At 38.9% G+C, this 20,696-nt stretch overlaps 1 protein-coding gene across 4 annotated transcripts; it reads right to left on the bottom strand.

The window, feature by feature from the left end:
* Positions 1-1,392: 1,392 nt before the first annotated feature.
* OSGIN2 (oxidative stress induced growth inhibitor family member 2) lies at positions 1,393-19,484 on the bottom strand. Of its 4 annotated transcripts, none has more exons than XM_032676032.1 (7): positions 19,329-19,465; positions 16,343-16,497; positions 12,255-12,391; positions 10,125-10,316; positions 9,360-9,451; positions 3,235-7,409; positions 1,393-3,174 (listed from the first exon to the last, which is right to left on the bottom strand). In XM_032676032.1, the coding sequence occupies exons 1-6, from the start codon at positions 19,370-19,372 to the stop codon at positions 6,362-6,364; spliced, it is 1,668 nt and encodes a 555-aa protein (XP_032531923.1). In that variant the 5' UTR covers positions 19,373-19,465; the 3' UTR covers positions 1,393-3,174; positions 3,235-6,361. The 4 variants fall into 4 exon arrangements, with proteins under 4 accessions (XP_032531923.1, XP_032531991.1, XP_032532128.1 ...); XM_032676100.1 differs by adding an exon at positions 18,781-18,858 and having other exon boundaries at positions 1,393-7,409; positions 19,329-19,438; XM_032676237.1 differs by having other exon boundaries at positions 1,393-7,409; positions 19,329-19,484.
* Positions 19,485-20,696: the final 1,212 nt, after the last annotated feature.

The following is a 20,696-nucleotide window of genomic DNA, read 5'->3' on the forward strand; positions in this document are numbered from 1 at the left end:
TCTGAGAGGCTTTATTCCGCATGTTAATTCCTGAGACAGTAGCTGAAGCTTCTGCCACAGACCTACCTCCACCCCTCTCCCACCTCTCTCTCCAGTCCATATTATACAAGTGATTTCTCAGTCCTTATTTTTCCTGTTTTTCTCCCTCTCTCATAAAACTGGAGGGAGTTTTGCACCTTCTTCACCTGCTCTGTTCCATTTCTTGTATTGATCCTTAGTCACATTTGGCCACACCTGGTGTTTCATTCACAAATTCCGATTGTGTTCTGGTTGTTCTGGTATCTCCTTAGAACTCAAGCCAAGTGTGGTAAAACATGAACCAAATTCCTTACCATTATTCCTCCTCTTCCTCTTAAAATCTTTGACAGCCATCACCACATTCCAGTGAGATAGTTACAAAAAACGCTACACAATATCAGATCTCCCTAACTAGCAACTTTCCCTGCCGCTTCCTTTAGTGCTCTGCCCAAACCACTCTGCCACAACCTTGACTGCTGGAATCTGTGTCATTGGCTACAGCAGCAGGTCCACGCAAACCAATGCCTCCTCCCTCTTCCTGAACACTGCAGCTTTATGAATGCCTCTTCCTCCCCAGTTTGTTCTTTCCTTTGACTTACTAGTTCCCCACTTCTCAAAACCAAAATAATTGACTTCTAGGTGAAACTGTTTTAATATCTTGCATGTTCAGTCCACCATCAGTTTTCACACATGAAGATAAAACAAGCTTGGCATGCAAACCTCAGGAATGTCTGTTGTTTAATCAAAGCTGAGATTTTGCTCACGAGTTGCTTGCGGCTGACAGCATTAAGTTCTGTACACATTTACATTGCTCATCTTAGAAAAAAATAAAATAGTATAACCCAAGCATACTCCAGCAAAAGCAGAAAACTGAAGCACTGACACACACAGAAATGACTTTTACATAGTATTTCCAAGCTCAGATGCATTGTGTGTGAACATGCATATAGGTAAATGAATATAAGCCTTTATCTAATTTAGAACTGGAATTCCACAACAAGCATACCAGGACTAACAGAGACACAGACAAGATCAGGGTATTAACTTTGTAAATTGTGCCAGGGAGATGTAAGGTAGCAGGATCAGTTCATGAACAGCAATAACTTGATGTTCACATTGAAGCTGGTCTAGCATCCAGACTGGTGAAAAATGAGCCATTTCCCTCTCCTCAGAGTATCCCTTGGAACTGTATCAAACCTCTTTCATCTTGTCTCTAGCTTTGTCTTTGTGGACAACTATTTTTTTCTTTATATACCTAGTTAAAAAAGAACCTAAAAATGCCAGGATGCTGTAATATTCTGTGAATATATACCAAACCTAGCTGTTAATTTTCTTTATGCTGGCATTTAAGTCTAGAGAGGGTGTCCAGAAACATGAAGCTGAATTTTAGTTTATTGAAGCATCCACTGCAGGCAGCATAGGCTGGTACTTACACATTGCCAGTGATCTCAGAATAAAGAGATGGGAAAGTGCAAATTAGAATAATTTAGTCTCCAGAACAAGTAGTTTTCCTGGTTTTGATGACTACTGAGGACCACTAAGTTTTAAGAGTTGGCTTAATATGCCCTGAAAATACAAAATCATTAGTTATAAAATGAGCTAATATGCAGACAGGTATAATGTGAACTCAAGTTCAAGGTTTGCTTGAGATTAAATGTTCCAGTGTCTACAAAGACAAAGCTATCTCTACAACAGTGCTTAGCTTCACTGTGACTAAATTATACTATAAATTATTTTCCCCCCATAATCCTTGTTCCTTACACCAAATTAATCCTTGACTGCACAATTCCTCGTGTAATTCAGGCTTCAGAAATTAAGTGAAACACCTAAGAGTAACACATTCCACAAAATACACTCTTTTGCAGAAAAAGAGCGGTTTATAATTCAACATTCTCACTTCAAATTTTCACCCCTAATGCCACCAAAGCCTTCCTTTCTCTGTCAAAGATGTTTTAATTTCCATTGTTTCTGCTAAACAGAATCAACTATTATGGTTATTTCAAACAAAGCATGACTTTTCTTTCAGGTTGGGCAAGGGGAAATGGTGGAAGTACAAAAAGCTCTCACATCAGTTGAGTGCTCCCAACTTGCTCTCACCTTAAAATAAGAATGGAAAATGATGACAGAACATTGTTATTGTAAGACTCTAAAATATACTCTAAATTAAAATATAACAGTATAAACTTTTTTTGTTCCATAACTTACTTAGAATTAATCATTACTACATGGACAATAATGAAATCGAGTTTAAGGCATATGTGTATTACGTCTTGCTGTTTAGAAATGTTTGGGAGCACTGTACAGCCCCAGATCCTGTTATAACATGAAGATACCTGCTTGCTTTCTCAGAGGGTAGAAAATACGGTAGCAGAGCAACAAAGCCTTATCTCTTGGCACACCACCTTACTGATCAGTCCTACAGCTCAGTGAGCAAATACAATTGCTTCTAGTCTGTATGTTGCATTTCAGTGCACTTCAGTTAATAGCCAGTTAAACACATACGGCAACACGCAGGATGACCAGCTGCGGTGCAGAGCTCTGCAGTCACAGTACACAGCTCCTGACCCAAGTGGATGGGACACCACCAGCCTGTCAAAGCTGTGTGGACACACTTCAGCACCCCTACGTCTGCAGTTCAGACTGCAAAGGTTCTTTGCAGCTTTCCTCCCATCATTCCTCACTCGTCATTCTCGTCATCAGTGCCTACTCACTAGCAGTTTGCAAATTTTACACCCTTTCATTCTTTCTCAAGAGCAGTTGGCCTAAAAATGGCCTTTTCTTTCAACTGGATATGCAGCTCAGGCTTACCTCTTAAGGTCTTAATCCTCCAGCTTTGAGTAAGTACTCTGCATTTCTAGCTCTAACCTTTTCACAGTTCTTGAGCTGCGAGAGAAAGAAGTTACAGCCACATCCTCCAACAAAAGTGCTGAGGACTAGGGACCGACTAGGGACCTAGAGCTGTGGGATGCACTTTGGTGTCCCTTACTTGGTGTACAGCCATACACATTCCATGCATTCACTGGCAAGCCCAGGCTGCTAGTCCAAAGCAATGCATTTTCCTGAGAGAAAAATTCTGGTGTTATTGTCACCACTCTCTGGATTACTTGCAAAAAGGATTTCCGCGTTTACTCATCCGAGTTAAACTTAGCTTTACTCCTTTCTGGAAAATGTTTTAAGCAGAATTCAATCAAAAGAGGCACCAGAAAGGACAAAGACTGTTAAGGAAATCTACTATGACAAATCTTAGTCCCAGTTCAACAGCTGGATACTACTTAAAAAAATCTTATCAATAATTTAACTCTCAAACACAGTCACAGCATTAAGAACCAAATCCAAATGTAAGAGATGTTTTCCCACTAACCTACTAGCAAATACACAGTATGGGTTAAGACAGCTTCACAAATTCTCTAAATTCAAATTAAATTATATTCTTCCTGTCTGTATTTTATTAATAAAGCTTAAGTAGGAAGCATCCTTTTAAAATCGAGGATGTTTAAAAGCTTCTTTTTCTCACTGAAAGAAGAGCTGAAAGAAGCAATCTCCCTTCTGGGAACTATTAAAACACAGAAGTTCAAATGTTTGTGGTGTTTTTTTTAAATCGGAGAAACAAGGTGTTTCCCCAAAAGACAACAACTCAGTGCCAACATCTAATTCACAATAAATGCAGCGCTTCAGGTAAAACTATCTTAAGGCAAAGCTTGAATTTTTGCATCTCTTAGTCCCTCAAAATACCAAAGAGGAGAGAGACACAAATTTTTCTCAAAATAAGAAACACAAAAGTGAGAAAGTCTGGCTACAATTTTAAATCTAGCAATTCCTAGAAGAAAGAGGATGATCTTTTGGTAAAGCTTTGGTTGAAAAAAGTATCTTTATAACGGCTTAATAAACATTAACACTGAGAAAATTTCTCTGCCCACCTAAGCAGTCTCACATGCAACTTTTTATCTCAAAAACGATAAGACTGATAAAAAGAAAAAGGCAATTAAACCTCAAGGTGCCGTAAGACTGCAGTGAAAGATAATAATCTGTAATAATAAGTCACAGGTCACAGATCTCTGCTACAAATTTGCCACTACAACACACACAGCTTGTTCGCAGCTGCAGCTAGAAATCCGGCTGTTTGAAGCTTTCTTCCCCTTTTTGCAAAATAATTCTTTAAGTAAATTCTTCCTTTGTTTTGCTGGCATTTTACATGTCTCATGACAAATGAAAAAGCAGTAATGTCACAGTATGTTGTATTTGGATATTTATATTGACACAAAACTGAAGGAATTTAATCACAGTGCAGGTGTAGTCCCAATAAGTTCTATAATCAAGTACTTTGCACTTGTAACCAATTCTCAGTTAAAATTATTAGATATCACAGGTTTAGAATAGGTTTCTATATATACAGTTTCTGCCAAAGAAGGCAAATTACAGAATCTCAATTGACTTGAGATAAGCCTAGAATTGAGTAATTGAATAAGCCTAGAATTTAGCATAATTAAAAACAGCTCAAATATCAGTAAAAAAAATTTTCATAACTAGTATCGACAATGTATGATTAAAGCCAACCATGTGGGCAATGCAGAAATTGATGGAAATGTTCCTTTGTTTGTGTTTATTTTAATGCTATTAAGTGGCTCTAAACTAAAATTATTATTAGTAGTATCATGTCATAAATTGCTTTGGACTTCACTGAAAGTAAGTAATTTTAATCCTTACATACTGTACCTTCAGTTTCTATGTCCAAAGTCTGAGTAACTTACTCAGATGCATAAGGGTCTGCAGTAGCCACAGAACCCTGTAATTCAGCAGGCACAGAAAGCAGGCATGAATTGAATACAGGTATATATAACTTATGAAAGTTAAGAGAGCTGGGAAACCAGCAAGCACTAGCAGTTTCACAAAGCCTAAGCCTTATTTCCTTTCTTAAATCTGTCTAGGCTCTAATATGAAGATTTTTAATCATGCAAACACAATACCTTGAACTAACATGACATTCTTTAACACAAAAAAAAGTCCCAAACAAAAAAACATCTATTCCATCACATTGGACGTTTAGTAATAAATCAGTTGAACCCAAGCACTTTTGTCTATTGAGAGTTCTGGAAGTTCACTTTTCTAACTAGCTGTTGATTAACCTCACTATGGTTGAGTGTGTTTAGATAAACTAAATACTCTAAAACCCAGCAAATGAAATCTAGGTCTTACATAATGGAGCAGAAGGGTGAAACTTGGATTCAGAGGTAGGTACAAGTTGCCTTTGTCTTTCATGACAAGCTCTAAGATTTAAAGAAACTATGGCACGTTTGTTTTGAGTTTGGTTTATTTTTTCGCTGGCTGTGAGATAATGACCCTTTTTTAAGTTTCAAAAACTGCAGGATAAAATATTTTACAATTATGTGCTGCTTTATAAAAAAAGAAAGAGAAAAAAACAATCCTTGGTCAAACAGGAGATGAGAATATCTATCACCCAGCCCACCTTCATCAGCCAAGTGATCCCCCCCTTCAACCTTCCTGAGCTAGGAAGCAAAAAAATCTTTAGTTTTCTCATGTACTTAACTCTTGATAGTACACTAGATATTCACTATATTGACACTGTAATAAGAGCACTTACATCAGTACTTTATTACTGTTTATGTTAATGTGTATTCTCAGAAATGTACATATCACTGTAGGGGAACATGTCATGGTAGTCTTTGTGCATTCACCAACTCTAGGCATAGTGTGAAAAAACATTAATGGATTGTGTCAAATCATTGTTAAAGATTAAATGGGAATGCTTATTCTTTTATTCCAATTATCAGGATAACTTAAAACTATAGAGGAATATTTGCTTACAGAAAGTGTTCTTACAATAAAAACCATTTTACTAAGTGCTCATTCCAAGTATTACTGTAGCAAATAAACAGAATCCTTGTTTTGAGCAGAAGGCTCCAAATTTGCTTTGGGACCAAGAATCACCTTGTACTAAACAAGCTTTCTGCTTTTAGAAGTTACTTTAATTTCATGGTAACAGTGCTTTTGTCACATTGGACACTAAAATATAAAGCCACTCTGGTAGGCATTGCTTTTCCCAAGGAAATCTGCTCTTGTAGCTGAGCAGATGACAGGCAGGTCAATATAAGTTAGTCTAGTCTCATTTTCTGTTTATCTGGAAATAATTCCAGTTGAAATAGCAGATCAAGTTTTTCTAATTTGAAAGGGTGAAGTATTGTAGTATCAGCATCCTTTACCAAGCAATACAAGCGCAGGTTACTTGCACATGACAGAAATGTGACTGCTATCAACTTTCGCTGCCAGTGACTGTTCTGTTAGACTACATCTGTAATCCTGGATGTGAAAATTTCTAATGTCTCATTTATGGTACCCCATCACCTCCTCCATCCCCACTTTCAATCAATTCATGTTTCTTCTTTTGTCTTATTGCCAAGCATCGTGCAATGCCCAGTGCACCTCCTTTTAAAAACCGTACAAAGTTGTCTCCCACCAGAGGACCTAGAGCAAAGAGGTTGGCTTCTTTAGTGCATTCATAAGTGTATGGATCAATCTCTATAGGATTCCCCTTGCATGTGATGGGCTGATTAGAGTGACGACCTATGCTATGTCCTTGGTCCTTTAGAAAGAAAAGATTTGGGTGAGAACCTATCAGAACTAAGGCTACAGAAAACTTCAAAATTTTCTTCAGTCCAGAGGCACTCTGAAGAACACATTTCATTTCAGGCTTGAAGGAAAGTACGTTGTGTTCAGGGAAACTAGTGTAAGCAGAATGTTGATTAGAGTCCACAGTATGGGACTGAGTACACATCATATGATACACCTTATGGTATTCAGGGTAAAGCTTTTTAGGTAACTGTTTGAAAATTAGGCTTGTATCGGTAACTCTTCTACGAAACACGTGGATTACTGGGATGTTGTTGTTACAGGCACAGAGTACTGCATCAGCTGCTGTAAGTCCAGCACCCACAATTAACACAGGGTCTGCCTTCCCACGTAACTTTCCTTTGCTGATTGCAGCTCCGAAGTCAGACATGGAATGGAGGACAAAAGGAAAGTCTTCTCCTTCAACTTGTAATCGGCCAGGAGAATCAAAGGTTCCTGTGGCAAGAGCCACATTCTCAGCAAAGAGGCAGAAGGGCACATGAGAACCATCTGTTGCTCGCTGATAACCTCTGACTTCCCAGTTTCTCTTAATAAGTGATTTCTGTCCATCTTCCATTTCCAAATGCTGTGTTGAAATATCTTCATTTCGCTGACTTCTATCTTCATCATCCTTTCCTCGGTAAAGTCTGGACACGGATGTTATGTAAACGTTGTCTCTGAAATTCTTTTGGAGGCCCATGACTTTAACATAGTGTTTATAATAACAAGCTATTTCCTCTGGCATTACTCGATCACTCTTTATATTTCTGAAACAAAATTGAATGGTTCCAGTTAATATACAAACCTTACTGGTAATCTGAATATCATATATGACATGTCACAAGACAAGTCGAATTTATGAGGATTAAATCTGTCAGTGTAACTGACACTGAGTTCAGTATCTTTAAATGCATTCGATTTATTTGTTCTCTTGATTCCTGTTACACAATATAAGGTAGTGGGTTTTTATATAGTTAAAAGTCTTTATACAATGTAAAGTGCTATGGCAATTAACAAATCAGGTATAACAAAGCTCTGCAGCATCATGGTAGCTCCATATGGAAATGTTTTATAAAAACAGTTTAACATCACAACTATCAACAATACAATACTGGCTAAACCTGTACTCAGTGAGAATACTTAGGATGTAATTAGTAAAATATCATAGTTAAGTGCTAATTTTGAAACTCTATGTTCAATACCTTACTGGAGCCAGGTATTTTTCATTATAGTTTGCAAAAGACCTCTCCTTTGCTAAGTTCACTAAGTATCAAATGAAGTAGTTCCATATCACATGAATGCATAAAGCAAGTATGGCTCAGAGTGTTACTGCAACAATTCAAACAGGATTGTGATGTTGAAGTGTCCAATAAAAAACATTTTTGCACTGTAACCCCGGTATTACATCTATGCTTTTTTCATGTTTATTGCATTCTCACTTATAAAAAAATAAGCTGACAGTATAATTATTTGGAACAAGTGCATGAATTTTGATGCTTCTTTAGAAGTAAGCTCTAGGAAGAAGGCAAAATAAACAACAGTGAACATCAGGATTGACATTGAATTACACTTCAAATCTTATAAATAAGTGCTCATTCTCATAGTCTAACAGGATAATAGCATATGTACTTTTAAATGCTCAGGTTACTACTGTGAAAATCCTCATGAGGTATTTATTGAAGAGGATAACATGACAGTGTGACACCTTCTACAAAGAAACTTAGGAAACTACATGACTAGAAATTTTCACTAGCATCAATTCTTTTAAATATGTTTGTTTAACTGTAGTATAACAGGTCAGCATTTCTGGTTTTAGCACTGTCAAAAACTATAAAATAAACAAATTAGCTTCTGATAATAAGCAGCTTATGGGATTGCAGTTAGTAAGGAAGCAAGATTACTTGGTTATCTAAGAAAACAATTAAAGAACAAAGGTACAGTTTCTTCACTGTAAGTGGTGTCCTGAAATGAGTACAGTCTGCCCTTAAAGACATATGCCTAAGTAATTCTACTTCTTTTCCCATACACAGTACTAGAAAAATTTCTTTTATTTTGATAGAACAAAGTCAGAAAAATTAAAATTTTAGAAAAAGCTTACATAGAGTGTTCCTAGGTTCATTTGCTGACACAGACTTTTATGAACTAATTGTATAACTGAAGTAAATTTTCTTCTCATTTTTTTCAAGAAACTTACTACCAGAAAATAACATTGTGAAATACTGAATTATGCTCTTAAAATTAAAATAACATAACAACATAACAACTTTTCAGATGTTGTTCAGCTTTGTCTGTAAAAGCAAATACTGAAATGTACAACTTCCTGAATTACAAGAAAGCCAGTGTCCATAGCAACTTGTTGCATCTGTGTTGAAAGAGGAACTTGCAATACTTCTGTAGATTTGAAATTCCTTCCTCCATCTTCCCTCAACTCTGATCAGAACTGCTTTCAGTAACAGTGCCTCTTTGTGAAATGCTGCTAGTGTGTATGCCTTCGGTGCACTCACAAGCAATTACTCTGCCTGACCATTGTCCATTTTTTTTCCATCAGAGTACACACCACCAAAAGAATTTCCAGTGCCATCAGGCAATTTAACAAACAAAACAAGAAGCCCTCCTGTGTGAACAGTGAAGTCTGAATGTTTTCCAGTTCTTCAAATAATGTTATCTGGATTTTTATAGCAACTAGGACTCCCAAACAGATTAAGCAATACCCCTACCTGCGTTTGCTAGCTGCCCACTCCTTAAAGCTGAGGCCAGGTAATTCCATCCAGTCTCCAAAACTGATGGTTAGCATAGAGCCTTCCATGGACTGTAGTGAAAAAATGAAGATGCATGACCAGACACATTTCAAATGCATACACTTATGTAAAAAACAAAAAAGTTCTTCTCACTGTACACTCATTTAGAGCAATAAAATACTAGAACACAACAGAAGACCAGGACATTACATGAAGCACTGATGAACTATTTCTGTGTTACAGTTACATACTGTTTGAATGGGCAACTACATGAGCTAATAGAGAAGAAAGCAAAGAGACAGCATGTGAAAGGGAAACTAAAAGCAAGTTATTTAAAATAGAAAAGAGGAAGAAAAACACAAAACCAGAAGCATATAAAGACATCAAGATTTTATATAAAATCATCTGGGAACAATGCAGACAAGAGAATAAAGGTTAGAGAAAATATTCTTTATTATAATTTTATGATTCAATAAATTTAAACTAGTAAAAAACCATAATACTATAAGACAGCAGTCATATGCCCAAATAAAGGACAATTTTTTCCTTCCTTTCTTATTTCTGCAACATATTTGGGCTTGAGTAAACAAGCAGTTGAAACTACAACTGGCATTACCATCTAAAACAGAGAGTAAAAGATAGTAAAAAAATAGAAAGTAAAAAAAAAAAAATTAGACAGTAAAAAAAATCCCAAACCACAAAGTCATCAAGTTACCCCAGAAGTGATATGAAATTTTTACTCACATGCCAAGCCCCACCAGGTGGTCCTTTACCAAGCACTATATGGGGAATGTAATTATGTTGTTCCAGCTTCCAGTGCAGAACAGGTGGGTAGTCATACCCAAAGTCAGCATCAGGATGAAGCAAAGTATCAAAAAGTACTGCAACCGGGTTTGAAGAGCGGCCTTCGAGGCCTTCAGACAGGTACTCCAGATCCTGAAGTGAGAAAAAAATGTGACACGTTCATGCAACTTCTACTCTTCACCATGCTGTTCTGGCATACAGAAGTTGAAATGAAACACAAAGCACAATTAATCCAAGTTGCATTTTAAGTAGAGATAAGTATTTTATGTAGAGATTCAATCAAAATACTTTTCAGGAATAACTGCTATTATTCAGTTCTTCTGTAACTCTGAATAATACATTTCACTCATTTAAAAATTACATATTAATAAACCAGTAATACTTGGGCAAGTCAGTGTTTGAAATTCTTTGTAGAACAAGAAGCAATGGACAAACATTAAGAGATCAGAGCAACTTAGTAATATATATATATATATATATACCAGACTGCTTTTAATATTTTTAGGAGCCCCATTTTGATCAAGCAAAATTGGAATCTAAAACCATTAAGTTTTAAACATCAAGTAGAAAAGCTCCTTTGACAGCTCTTAGCTAGTTCCAACACTAACTTTACTATATTTTAAAATAATTGAGGTATTATAAGTATTATCTTTAAACATTAAAATTAGGATTATTTTACGAAGCAGGCAATGTTGAGAAAAATTTCTAGAACTTTATAAAATGTTCACATTTCAGTATCTATTAACAATCCATGTTCTAAAAAATTAATGATGCAATAGCAAATATTTGGAGAGATAATAGAGATTTGAAGGAAGAATTGGCCATAAGGCCAATTTTTGCTGACAAAGATGGGACAGTTTAGCTTCCTAATTAGGCAAAATATCAGGGGGTCAGGGGAGGATGAAGTACATGAAACATCTGTAGCCAAAAGCTTAGGCAACTTACTCTCCTGTCAAAAAAAAAGACCTTGAGACTTAATGTAAACATTACATGCAAACAGCACAGCACTGAAACAAAAACACCCTCCAAAATCCAAAGCCAAACAAATCCCTACTTACCCCCTACAAACACAAATCCATGTTTGTATTTCAAACAAATTAGTCACAAAGGAGTCAATACAGTTAGTGACAGCATTGTCAGTATCCATCAGAAGTAGAGTGAAACGAGCAGAAAACAATGATAACATGACAAGTGGAGTGAAAAACATTGGAGAAGATTTAACTTATCAAATCAGGCAGAAAAACTGGATGTATACAAGGGTAACAAATACAGAACAAGAGCAACTATTAGTACAACACAAACACTGAAGGACGCATACTGTTCTTAAAGGAAAAATATATTGTATTAACAGAGGATATATGCCCCTAATATTACTAAAATTGAAATCTTAATGAGAATTGGAGTATTTGGGAATATTTTAATTTGAACTATGTATATTTGAAGTGTGTTAGCAGCAGGTGTTCTTTGGTGACAGTGCCCAAACATCCCAGGACATGAAAGGTGCAATTCCTGCATGAGCCGCTCACTGACCAAGTGGTAACTTTAGACACTCCTGTCAAGCAGTACAAACACAACAAAGACTGTAAAACCAAAAAACACCACAAAAACACCCACATGCCACAGGTTTGCATCTAATAGTCATGAGCTGATTCTATTTCAATTAGCAGAACAACAAAATATCTTACTAATGCATTACAAATGTGACTAGGTAAGTAGGCTGATTCTTCATGATGCAATCTGCAGAATGTTTTTGGATAATCCATTCTTTTCATCTGCAGTTCTCTGCATGTAATTTGTTACAAGCCACTGAGGAAGGTATACACTGCTCGTTATTTTACAAGTAGGAAAAAAAGAGACCAAGAGATAGAAGTTTTTTGAGGCCACACAGTTACTGAGCTTTACTGTGGTCTAATTCTTTGTGGAGTGAGAATATTAAGCCTTTTCTTGTCTACGGCACTACTTAATAAAGCTGCAAAAGCATTTTAAACAGGGTCATTAAAGAAAGCCCACTGTTTCATAACCCTGCTTGAAGTAGGAAAAGAGCCAGATAGGATGGCAACCAAAGCTTACTTGATCAACAATGGAAAGATGTCGAGCTTCTTCTAATTTCGTATGTAGAATGGGGTTTGGGTGTATAGCTTCAGGAGACAAATATGGCCTGTATCCAGAGAGCAGGTAAGAAAGACAAATTCCTGAAGGTCCATTTCCTATTAAAGAAAGAAGTTACTGGTTTAATAAAAATTTCAATAATATATAGTTTGTAAGTCACAAAAGATACAGCAACAAAATAAAACTGGATAGTATAAAGCCATACTGTCCTGAGCCAAAGCATCTTATAAACCCTGCAGTAAAATAAAGCCTTACATAGGACTGTCCTCCAAGTAAACAGAGCAAAATCTTTTCCAGATAACAAAGAACCTTTGTATGACTGTTTACATCACAAAACAAAATGCATATAAAGGAGTTCCATAATTTAGTACGTCAAATGCATTATTCTTGTGTTAAAGTGGCCCAATGGATAACGGTCTGCCTGTCAATCACAGTGATATCTGAATATTATTACCATCTTACAACTCTGTATTCCCACAGGCACTGTACAATACAGAGCAGAAAGACAATTCAGAGCATATGCTCTTCAGGTCTGCCCATTAAATGAAAGGAAGAAATGAGATAAGCAGAAAGCTGAAGACTGGAAGTCAGATGAGAAGTTACAGACATGGCAAAACAGCAACATAAATGCTAAGTGAAGACAGATACAGTCACTAAGTGGTAAAGTACAAGAAACTCATGTAAGACCACATTCATCATTCAGCAATAATATCAAGTCAAACATCTTTTTCCTCTTTGTAGCATTTTATAATCTGTACATGTGCATTGCTGCAATTTTAATAGACACTTATTTTTAAAATGTTACTAAGGTATAAAACAGATAGGACCAAAACATCTCTATTTATTTGTCTAGCATTAAACAAAGTAGGAGACCATATTTATCACATGCAAATACAGAAGGAACACTCCTGTTGCAAAGTCAGATATCGAAAGCTATGCAAAACAGGAAACAAATCAGGAAAGTACGTGCTATGATAGAGAATTTAAATATTTGACTATGTATTGTTAATTCCATAGCTCCTCTTCCTCATTAACTGAATGAAAAGCACAGTGTTCTCCTAATGAGGCACTCATCAGTATTTTGTCTTTGTTTGCCTTCTAGAGTGGCACTCATGGTATTCAGCACACACTATGCAAATTCTGGGCTTAAGTTACTAATTTATTCATGTTTTTTGTACTCATTGTCTGACATTAGCTCTTACTTCCAACCATTTCAGCTCTTGATGTCAAGAGTTCACATGTCATTTCCTGTTCCCCAGCACCTTTGAACACACTATTCTCATCACCTGTTAAAAACCTCACTTCTTCAATGCCTGCGTCTTCTGCCTTTTATGATTCCTCAGTTCCTAAATCCCCCATGAGTTTGCTGAGACCCTGTTCATTCTCTTCATACCTTGGATCTCTTTTTCCTCCTCCACCAGCCTACACTCATCTGGTCTCAGTGGCAGAATATCCCATAGTTTATTACAGTGCAGTGCACACAGACTGGTCACAGCCACAGCCTACAGGAAAATCAAGCAGGCTCATTACAGATGAGTTCTTCAAAGGCTAAGACTGTTAAGTTACAAGAAATCTTCCATAAGCACATTTTCTGCAAAGGCCTAGAATCCAAGTGAGCATGTGAGAGTGCACAGTGATCCTATCAAACAATTTAGTTTTCGTATCCAAACATGGAGCCAAAAATAAAAGCATTAGAGTGCCTGTTTACTGCAAAGGCCATAAAGCACTGGAAAAAGTCTGTCTAGGAAAGCTGTCGATTTCCATCACTAGATACTATAAGATAATTAAATCAAAAGTCTGTAATAGAAGGTTTAAATATTGGTGATCCTGCCTATATTATTTCCCAAACCACTTCAATTTCTATTTTGCTATTTACAAAAAAGCCAATAAAGAATCTAAACACAGTGAAAAAGGTCTTGCTTACTCTCACACTGTTCTGCCTTCCCACAAAAAGATCTGCTGGATATGCTTCAGTACAGGAATTTAAAGCTTACAGCTGATACAAGCCCCTCCTGTCACCCACTTGCCACATGAGATGGAAGTGAGAGAACCTTAGCAATACAGTGAAACCATCCATAACAAAATCATATGAAATCATGAACACACTGTAATCACACAAATAGTCCAGAAGCATTCCCACGACTGAGTAAATTCTTAACTGTTTTTAGAATTATAAACTTGTGCACAGTAAAGAATTTTCTTTCTTTTTACAAGTGCATAACTAGCTTTTTTTTTTTTTCCTACTGGGGCATAAACAAAGCTATGAACACAATGGAAAAATGTGTTCCATATCCAAGCATGTCATGCTAAAGATTATTTCTACTGGAGAAGACTAAAAAGAACCAAACAGACAACAAAGGTTGCAAAAACAAAGACTAGCAAAAGACAAGGAAATTATTGAGGGTGGGATTATGTTAAGGTGAATTACTGTCACTGAGCTCCCTAGCAACTTCCGTGGGACCATCCAGAGAGCTGATCCAAACCCAGTTCCTATTCTTTGAGCAGACTGTGTCCAAAGTAAAGAAATTTCCTTGAGGATACGCTGTCAAGAATACAAAAGATAAAGGTTCAGCTGCAGAACAGGCTCCAAACTTACAGCTCCAGCATGAAATTCTTCAATCCCAACTCATTCAAAAGGAATGGACCATTTCTCCCCGAGAGACAGGTACTGCACAGAAGTTATTAAACCACTACACAGTGTGTTTGTATATGGGGGCCATGACAACTCTATTTTCATTCTCTTCTACTACATTATCAAATCATTTTTATATCCCTGTGAAAGCTCTTTGGTGAGACAATGAATTAGTGATAACAGGCTGCCAATGGAGATCAGCTTGAGCAGTGGTTCAAATATATCTGTGAAAAAGCATTGGGGCAATGTATTTGTTTTTCAAGAAGAAATAGTCAAGGCAGCTGTGTTGGGTGTCAGCACCTTGCAAGGCACTCTAGACAAAACAAATGTTAAGCGCAGGTATTTGCATAAAGCAGATTTGCAAACCTAAACAGTGAAAACTGAGTCATTAACCATATGGCAAACCTATACTAAGGCTGACAAAATGCCAGGAAACCGCTGCTCTTCAACTATGATGCAGAACTTATCAAGTGATTCACGTCTGTCACATCCACTTAAGTCTATTTTAAACTATCATGAAGAGAGCTTTGAGAACAGGCACTGTACAAACATCAGTCTTTCAAAGTTGTGGAAACTTACTGTGAACACGATTATGCTGAAATATCAATCTCCACAATCTCTGCTTGTTTGCAGGTCCGGTCCTTGCTCTAGTCCCAACAGCTTTGGACTAGATTACTGAAAACCTTCTTTACTCCAGATCTTTTCTTTATCCCCTCATGAAGTCATGGTGATAAGGAGCTAGTGACCAGCTGTTGCTGAAAAACCTTGGTCCAACACACATCACCCTGGCACCCTGAATTAAGCTATGTACCTATGGAGTCTGCTCCCTCTGCTATCCTGTCATTCAGCAATATTTTACAAGTGTTTAAGCCTTTAAGTGTTTAATCAAGACTACAATTTATTGTTTTAAACTGGCTGAGTTGACTCGGATTCATTTCGGAAAAGATGGGGAAATATTTAGACATTAGTGATTGATAAAACAGAGAAAAAGACAATTAATGAGAGGGTAGCACCTGACCAACACAAAGCACACACTTCACATTATGCTTTTCACTGTCTCATGACCCCAAAAATTTCTAGCAGTGTACCATCAACAACCTCCAGGCATCCTGAAGTAGATATATCACATTAATCAAACCCTAGAATCAGTACAGTTCTTCCATTAAGACTCCCATATGTGCTGCCAAATAACACAGCTCATCTTGTCAAAGCACAATTTGAATTCAAATATACTCCCACAAGTCCCTTAATATAATTTCATGTTATTGTTGTTAATCACAACAACTGTATTACTCCAACAAACATCTTCACTGTAAGGATGCTCAACATTACTTATTTAATGATAAATTATTGCAAGCAGCAGGTCTAAAGCCAATGGCAGTGACAGAGAATCTTCAAAAAAGTGAAAAAAACTCACCTATTATTACTACAGGTAGAGTAAGGAGGGAGTCTCCAGGCAGAACAGTTTCTTCAATTAAAGGCATTCTTTTAATCTTCCTCCCAAGGCTGTCACCAAAATACTGGACAAAGGAATCCAAAAGCTGTCCCTCAGTTTCAGTGCTGCTGTACGTTCTAATTAAGAAGAACAGATGGGAGAAAACTAAAATGAAACAGTGAATTGTTGTCAGAACAGTCCCTTCAAAAATAAAGTTGCTTTTGATGTTGTACTTTAAGAGCTGTGAAACTGGCAAAATCTAGACCAAAACAGATATGTTTCACCCAATCTACAAAATTTTACTCTTCAGCACAGCTTTCCTAACAGAAGATTTTTTAAAAGTCCACCTTCTCCTACCAAGTCTGCAGAAGGATAACAAAAAGGCACAGATGGCTCTGCAGAAATGAATATTTCTAATTGCAGTTTATACAAAGCCAAAATATAACCACAAGCATTATTTTGATCCCCCACCCAGGAGAACTCATTCCTCATTATCCTTATCAAAGCAGGAGATACACACTGCCTAGCCAATTAAACAACATTAAGGCCAGCCAAAGCCTGATGGAGCTGCTAAGGTATTCGTGTCTCTTCCCGCTGGTTGGGCAGCGCACAGGACTTCGCCTCAACAAATTTCCATTCGGGGAGAAGTAATGCTGGTTAAAGCTGGCGGTGGTGTGAAGATGGATCCTTGTGAAGCGATCCCTTTAAGGCCTAGACACAACCCATCCTACCATTGTTAAAAGAAAAGCCTTTACAAAACGAATCACCGTGCAGTCAGGTCAGCTCCTGCACAGCAGAGGCCTTTCATCCCCAGCCATTTTCCTAGATTTCTCAGTTCTTCCTCTGAGCAACATCTACTTGGGTTTCCCTCATAACTCTTCACCATCTAAATGTGCTTCTAGACTTCGAAGACTCGTTTTATACTGTTTTCTGTTTAATTATTTAGGAGTCTTTTCCGAATCCTTTCCAGGACACTGAAGCAGAACACACTATCAGTTTAGGTAGAAAGGCAGAGGCAAACTAAAACCAGTTAAGTCTTCCAAATAAAGGCAACAAATTTTTAATTAAAAATATCCAAATCAACAGTTCTAAACATTTTTTTCTTTACAAACACTTTTAATTATTAAAAATAAATAAAAGTACTCATCTATTTCCTAAGAATTTGCATATCTTAAAGCTATTTTAGTGTTTCGGGAATTATTTTCTACACAGGACCAAAATCATAAGACAATGACCTAATTCCCATGGCCTTCAAGAAGCCACGTAGACTCCATACTGCCTCAACTCCCACGGCACTGAAGGTTCTGTTTCCTCAACGGGGAAGTCTGAAGTAAACTAGAGACAGAGCTGGACAGTAACAACAGCACTAGTACACTCCACAATACATCTCTCTGATGGCCATGTCTTTGTTAAAAAGAGCGGGGAGCTATTCTAAGGTTGCATTTATTTTGGAAAGTACTTGGTATCTGTATTCCCTGCAGTACAACAAAAAACGTTTGCAAAGTACGTGCTTACTGTTTGAGTACAGCTGCACATTAGCTCTTGAAGATGCCTAACACACAAACAGCATGAGTTAGATGAGGATGAGAAGAAGGTAGGGAGAGGATATCTAATTATCATACTGATTTTTTCACTTCCCCTTTTAGATAGGCATAGGTAGAATATTTTACTTTCCACCCTTTGTTTAGAGTTAACTCAGGCAACCGTACCTGAAAGATGGGCTTAAAGGAAGCATGCATGTTTTAGTGTGGTTTTATCATACTTGCTGTGCCAGATGGAATATAAAACCAAAAGAAACATGTCAAAACCTCTTTTATGGTTATATGCACAATGCTGTAGGCTACAAAAGAATCTTTTAACAATAAAAATGTTGCTTCTGTGTAGCTCAGTGCATCACAAACTACCAAACTGGTAATTTTGCACAGAAACACCCTGACACAATGAGCAGTTTCTCAGTTATGGTGCATACAAAGGACTGTTGTCAGGAGCATGTTTTTCCTTTGCAAGAGCATCATATCAGAACCCAGCAAGATCTTAAGTTAGGGGCCACTATCTTCCTAACCTCTGAACAACACTGAAAGCCACCAAATATCAGAGATTTTAATCTTGATAAACTCATGGTAGACAGCTTTGCAGTGGTGGGGATTGGGTACAATTATCTATAGCTCTAGTCCTGCGGAGATGGAATTGGGCACAAGATGAGTCACTTCCAACGCTAGCGCTCAGTTTATCTTATGCTGGTCACACCAAATAACCTCGAGAATTACATTCTGTCAACTGCCTAGATTCTAAACATGTGCAAACGTGAATCCTTTTTTTTTTTTAATGTGAAAAAACCTTTAAGAGGAAAATCACATCATATATATAAAAATTTTTCTCCCATCTGAGAAAGGTAATAATAATTATTTAATAATACCTACTAATTAGCTGCAGGTTATTGAAATAAGTGGTGCCATTTTCAGGTAGCAGTTTTGAAGGATCCTAGAATCCCCTACGTACTTTTAAGAAAAAAAAAAAAAGAAAAAAAAAAAAGAAAGAAGCGGACTGTGATGGGCGGTTAACAGAAAAACTCGTTATATAAACGGAATATGAATTTGGTCTCGAGCTGACACTTCGGGAAGCGAATTTCACGCCGTCAGACGGCTGGGTTTTTTCCAGGTGCCCGGGCGGCGCGGTGCCATCAGGGCCGGCATCCCCGGCGGTGCCGCGCTGCGATCCCCGCGGCGACCGCGCGCCCCGGGAGGTGCGGGCAGCCCCCGGCCCGGCTGCGCCCGGCGCTGCCCAAGGTCACGGCGCGACCGCCCGGGCCCCGCCGCCGCCATCCCCTCCCGCGGCGGAGGGGCCGTGCGGGGCCGGGCAGCGCAGCAGCCCCGCGGAGGCCGCGGCATCGCTCCCCGCCCGCCCCCGTGCCCGTTCCGATCCCCTGCGACCGCCCCGACCCACCGCCCGCTCCGTGCCGCCGCCTCACCTGAAGTGACTGGCCAGGGAGCAGCGGCAGCACCACACGGGCATGGGGAGCGCGGCGGGGCCCAGCGATGAGGCTGCGGGGGGACAGCGCGCCCCGGATCCCGCTCCTCCGCCTCCTGCAGCCGCCGCCGCCACACTGGGGCCCGCGCGGCGCCGTCCCCCCGCCCCGCTCACAGGCGGCAGCGGGTCACACGCGGGAGGAGGAGCCGCCGCCAGCACCGGGAGGGAGGGAGGAGGGACGAGCGGGGTGAGGAGACGAGAGGATGGGAGAGCGCAGCTTCCTCCTCCCGGCCTCGCCGCGGCCCCGCGCGCCCGCTCTCCTCAGCAGGATGCGGGATGCGCCGCCTCTCCCCGGGAAGGGGGAGAACACAGGAGCCCTGGCCTGGCGCGGTGGAAGGGGGAATGGGAAGGCGAAGCAGCGGCGGGAGACACTTCCTTGGCCCGGGGAGGGGGCTGCGGTTCCTGAGGCGACTTACACCGACCTGCGGTGGCCAGTTAAAAATTTTTGATGCACCTTTTGACTAACCTTTTGGCCTATTCGGGAACAATGCCAGTTATTTGCTTTAAATTGTGTCTTCTTATAAATATTTTGCAGGTTTGCTTATTTGCGATAAAGCATTCCTTCCCTAGTCTTTCTCCGCTCATGGTGACTGCGGTTGGCAGCACCTCAGGAGGTCATCCCGTCCAACCCCCTGCCCAGGAGCGCGACCACTTGGGTTTTGAGTATTTCCAAGACTGGAGACTTCGTGATCTCCCTGAGCAACCTGCTCATGGGTTTGACCACCCTCACAATGAAATCGTGTTTCCTTATGTCCATGCGGAATTTCCTCTATTTCAATTTGTGTCCATTAAGTCTCATCCTGTCCTAGAGAACCACTGAGTTTCCTACCATCTTCTAATGAACTCTTCTTCATTCTCTCCCACCAAGTATTTATGCACATGGATTAAGATCCCGCTAACCCTTCTCTTCCACTGTGTGAACAGTCCCAGCTTTCTCAGACTTTGCAAATAGTAGTCAGCCTGCTATGTGAGAGCCCCATATGTCTTACACTGGTTTTCTCTCTCAAAGTCTACCAAGCAATAAGGGTGAATGCCAATAAAATCTATTACTATTTGTTAAACAATTACAGTCTTTCACTCAGGGTTAAACTTGACAATTAGAAATGTCTTCTCTGTGAATCTATTCCATAAATCCACAATAGCAGGATCTTAAAAGGCTGTAGAGTTACTGTGTCTTAAAGTGGCTGTTGGTAGCTGACAGTCCAGTTCACCTCAAGGTTATTCATTGAACAGACTGTCATGTCTGTAGTCAGCAAATAATTACTGCTTAATAGCCCTGCTCTGGATCCAGTAGAAAGGATGGCTTTAT

The sequence above is a fragment of the Chiroxiphia lanceolata genome, chromosome 1 (genome assembly GCF_009829145.1).
Source record: "Chiroxiphia lanceolata isolate bChiLan1 chromosome 1, bChiLan1.pri, whole genome shotgun sequence".
NCBI lineage: Eukaryota > Metazoa > Chordata > Aves > Passeriformes > Pipridae > Chiroxiphia > Chiroxiphia lanceolata.

Excerpts from the sequence above, each read along its gene's own strand:
- OSGIN2 (XM_032676237.1), bottom strand. The coding sequence starts at position 19,372 with ATGCCCGTGTGGTGCTGCCGCTGCTCCCTGGCCAGTCACTTCAG. Across the intron at positions 12,392-16,342 it reads TCTACCTGTAGTAATAATAG|GAAATGGACCTTCAGGAATT; the intron begins GTGAGTTTTTTT and ends TTTCTTTAATAG. Across the intron at positions 10,317-12,254 it reads ATCTTTCCATTGTTGATCAA|GATCTGGAGTACCTGTCTGA; the intron begins GTAAGCTTTGGT and ends TTCTCACTTCAG.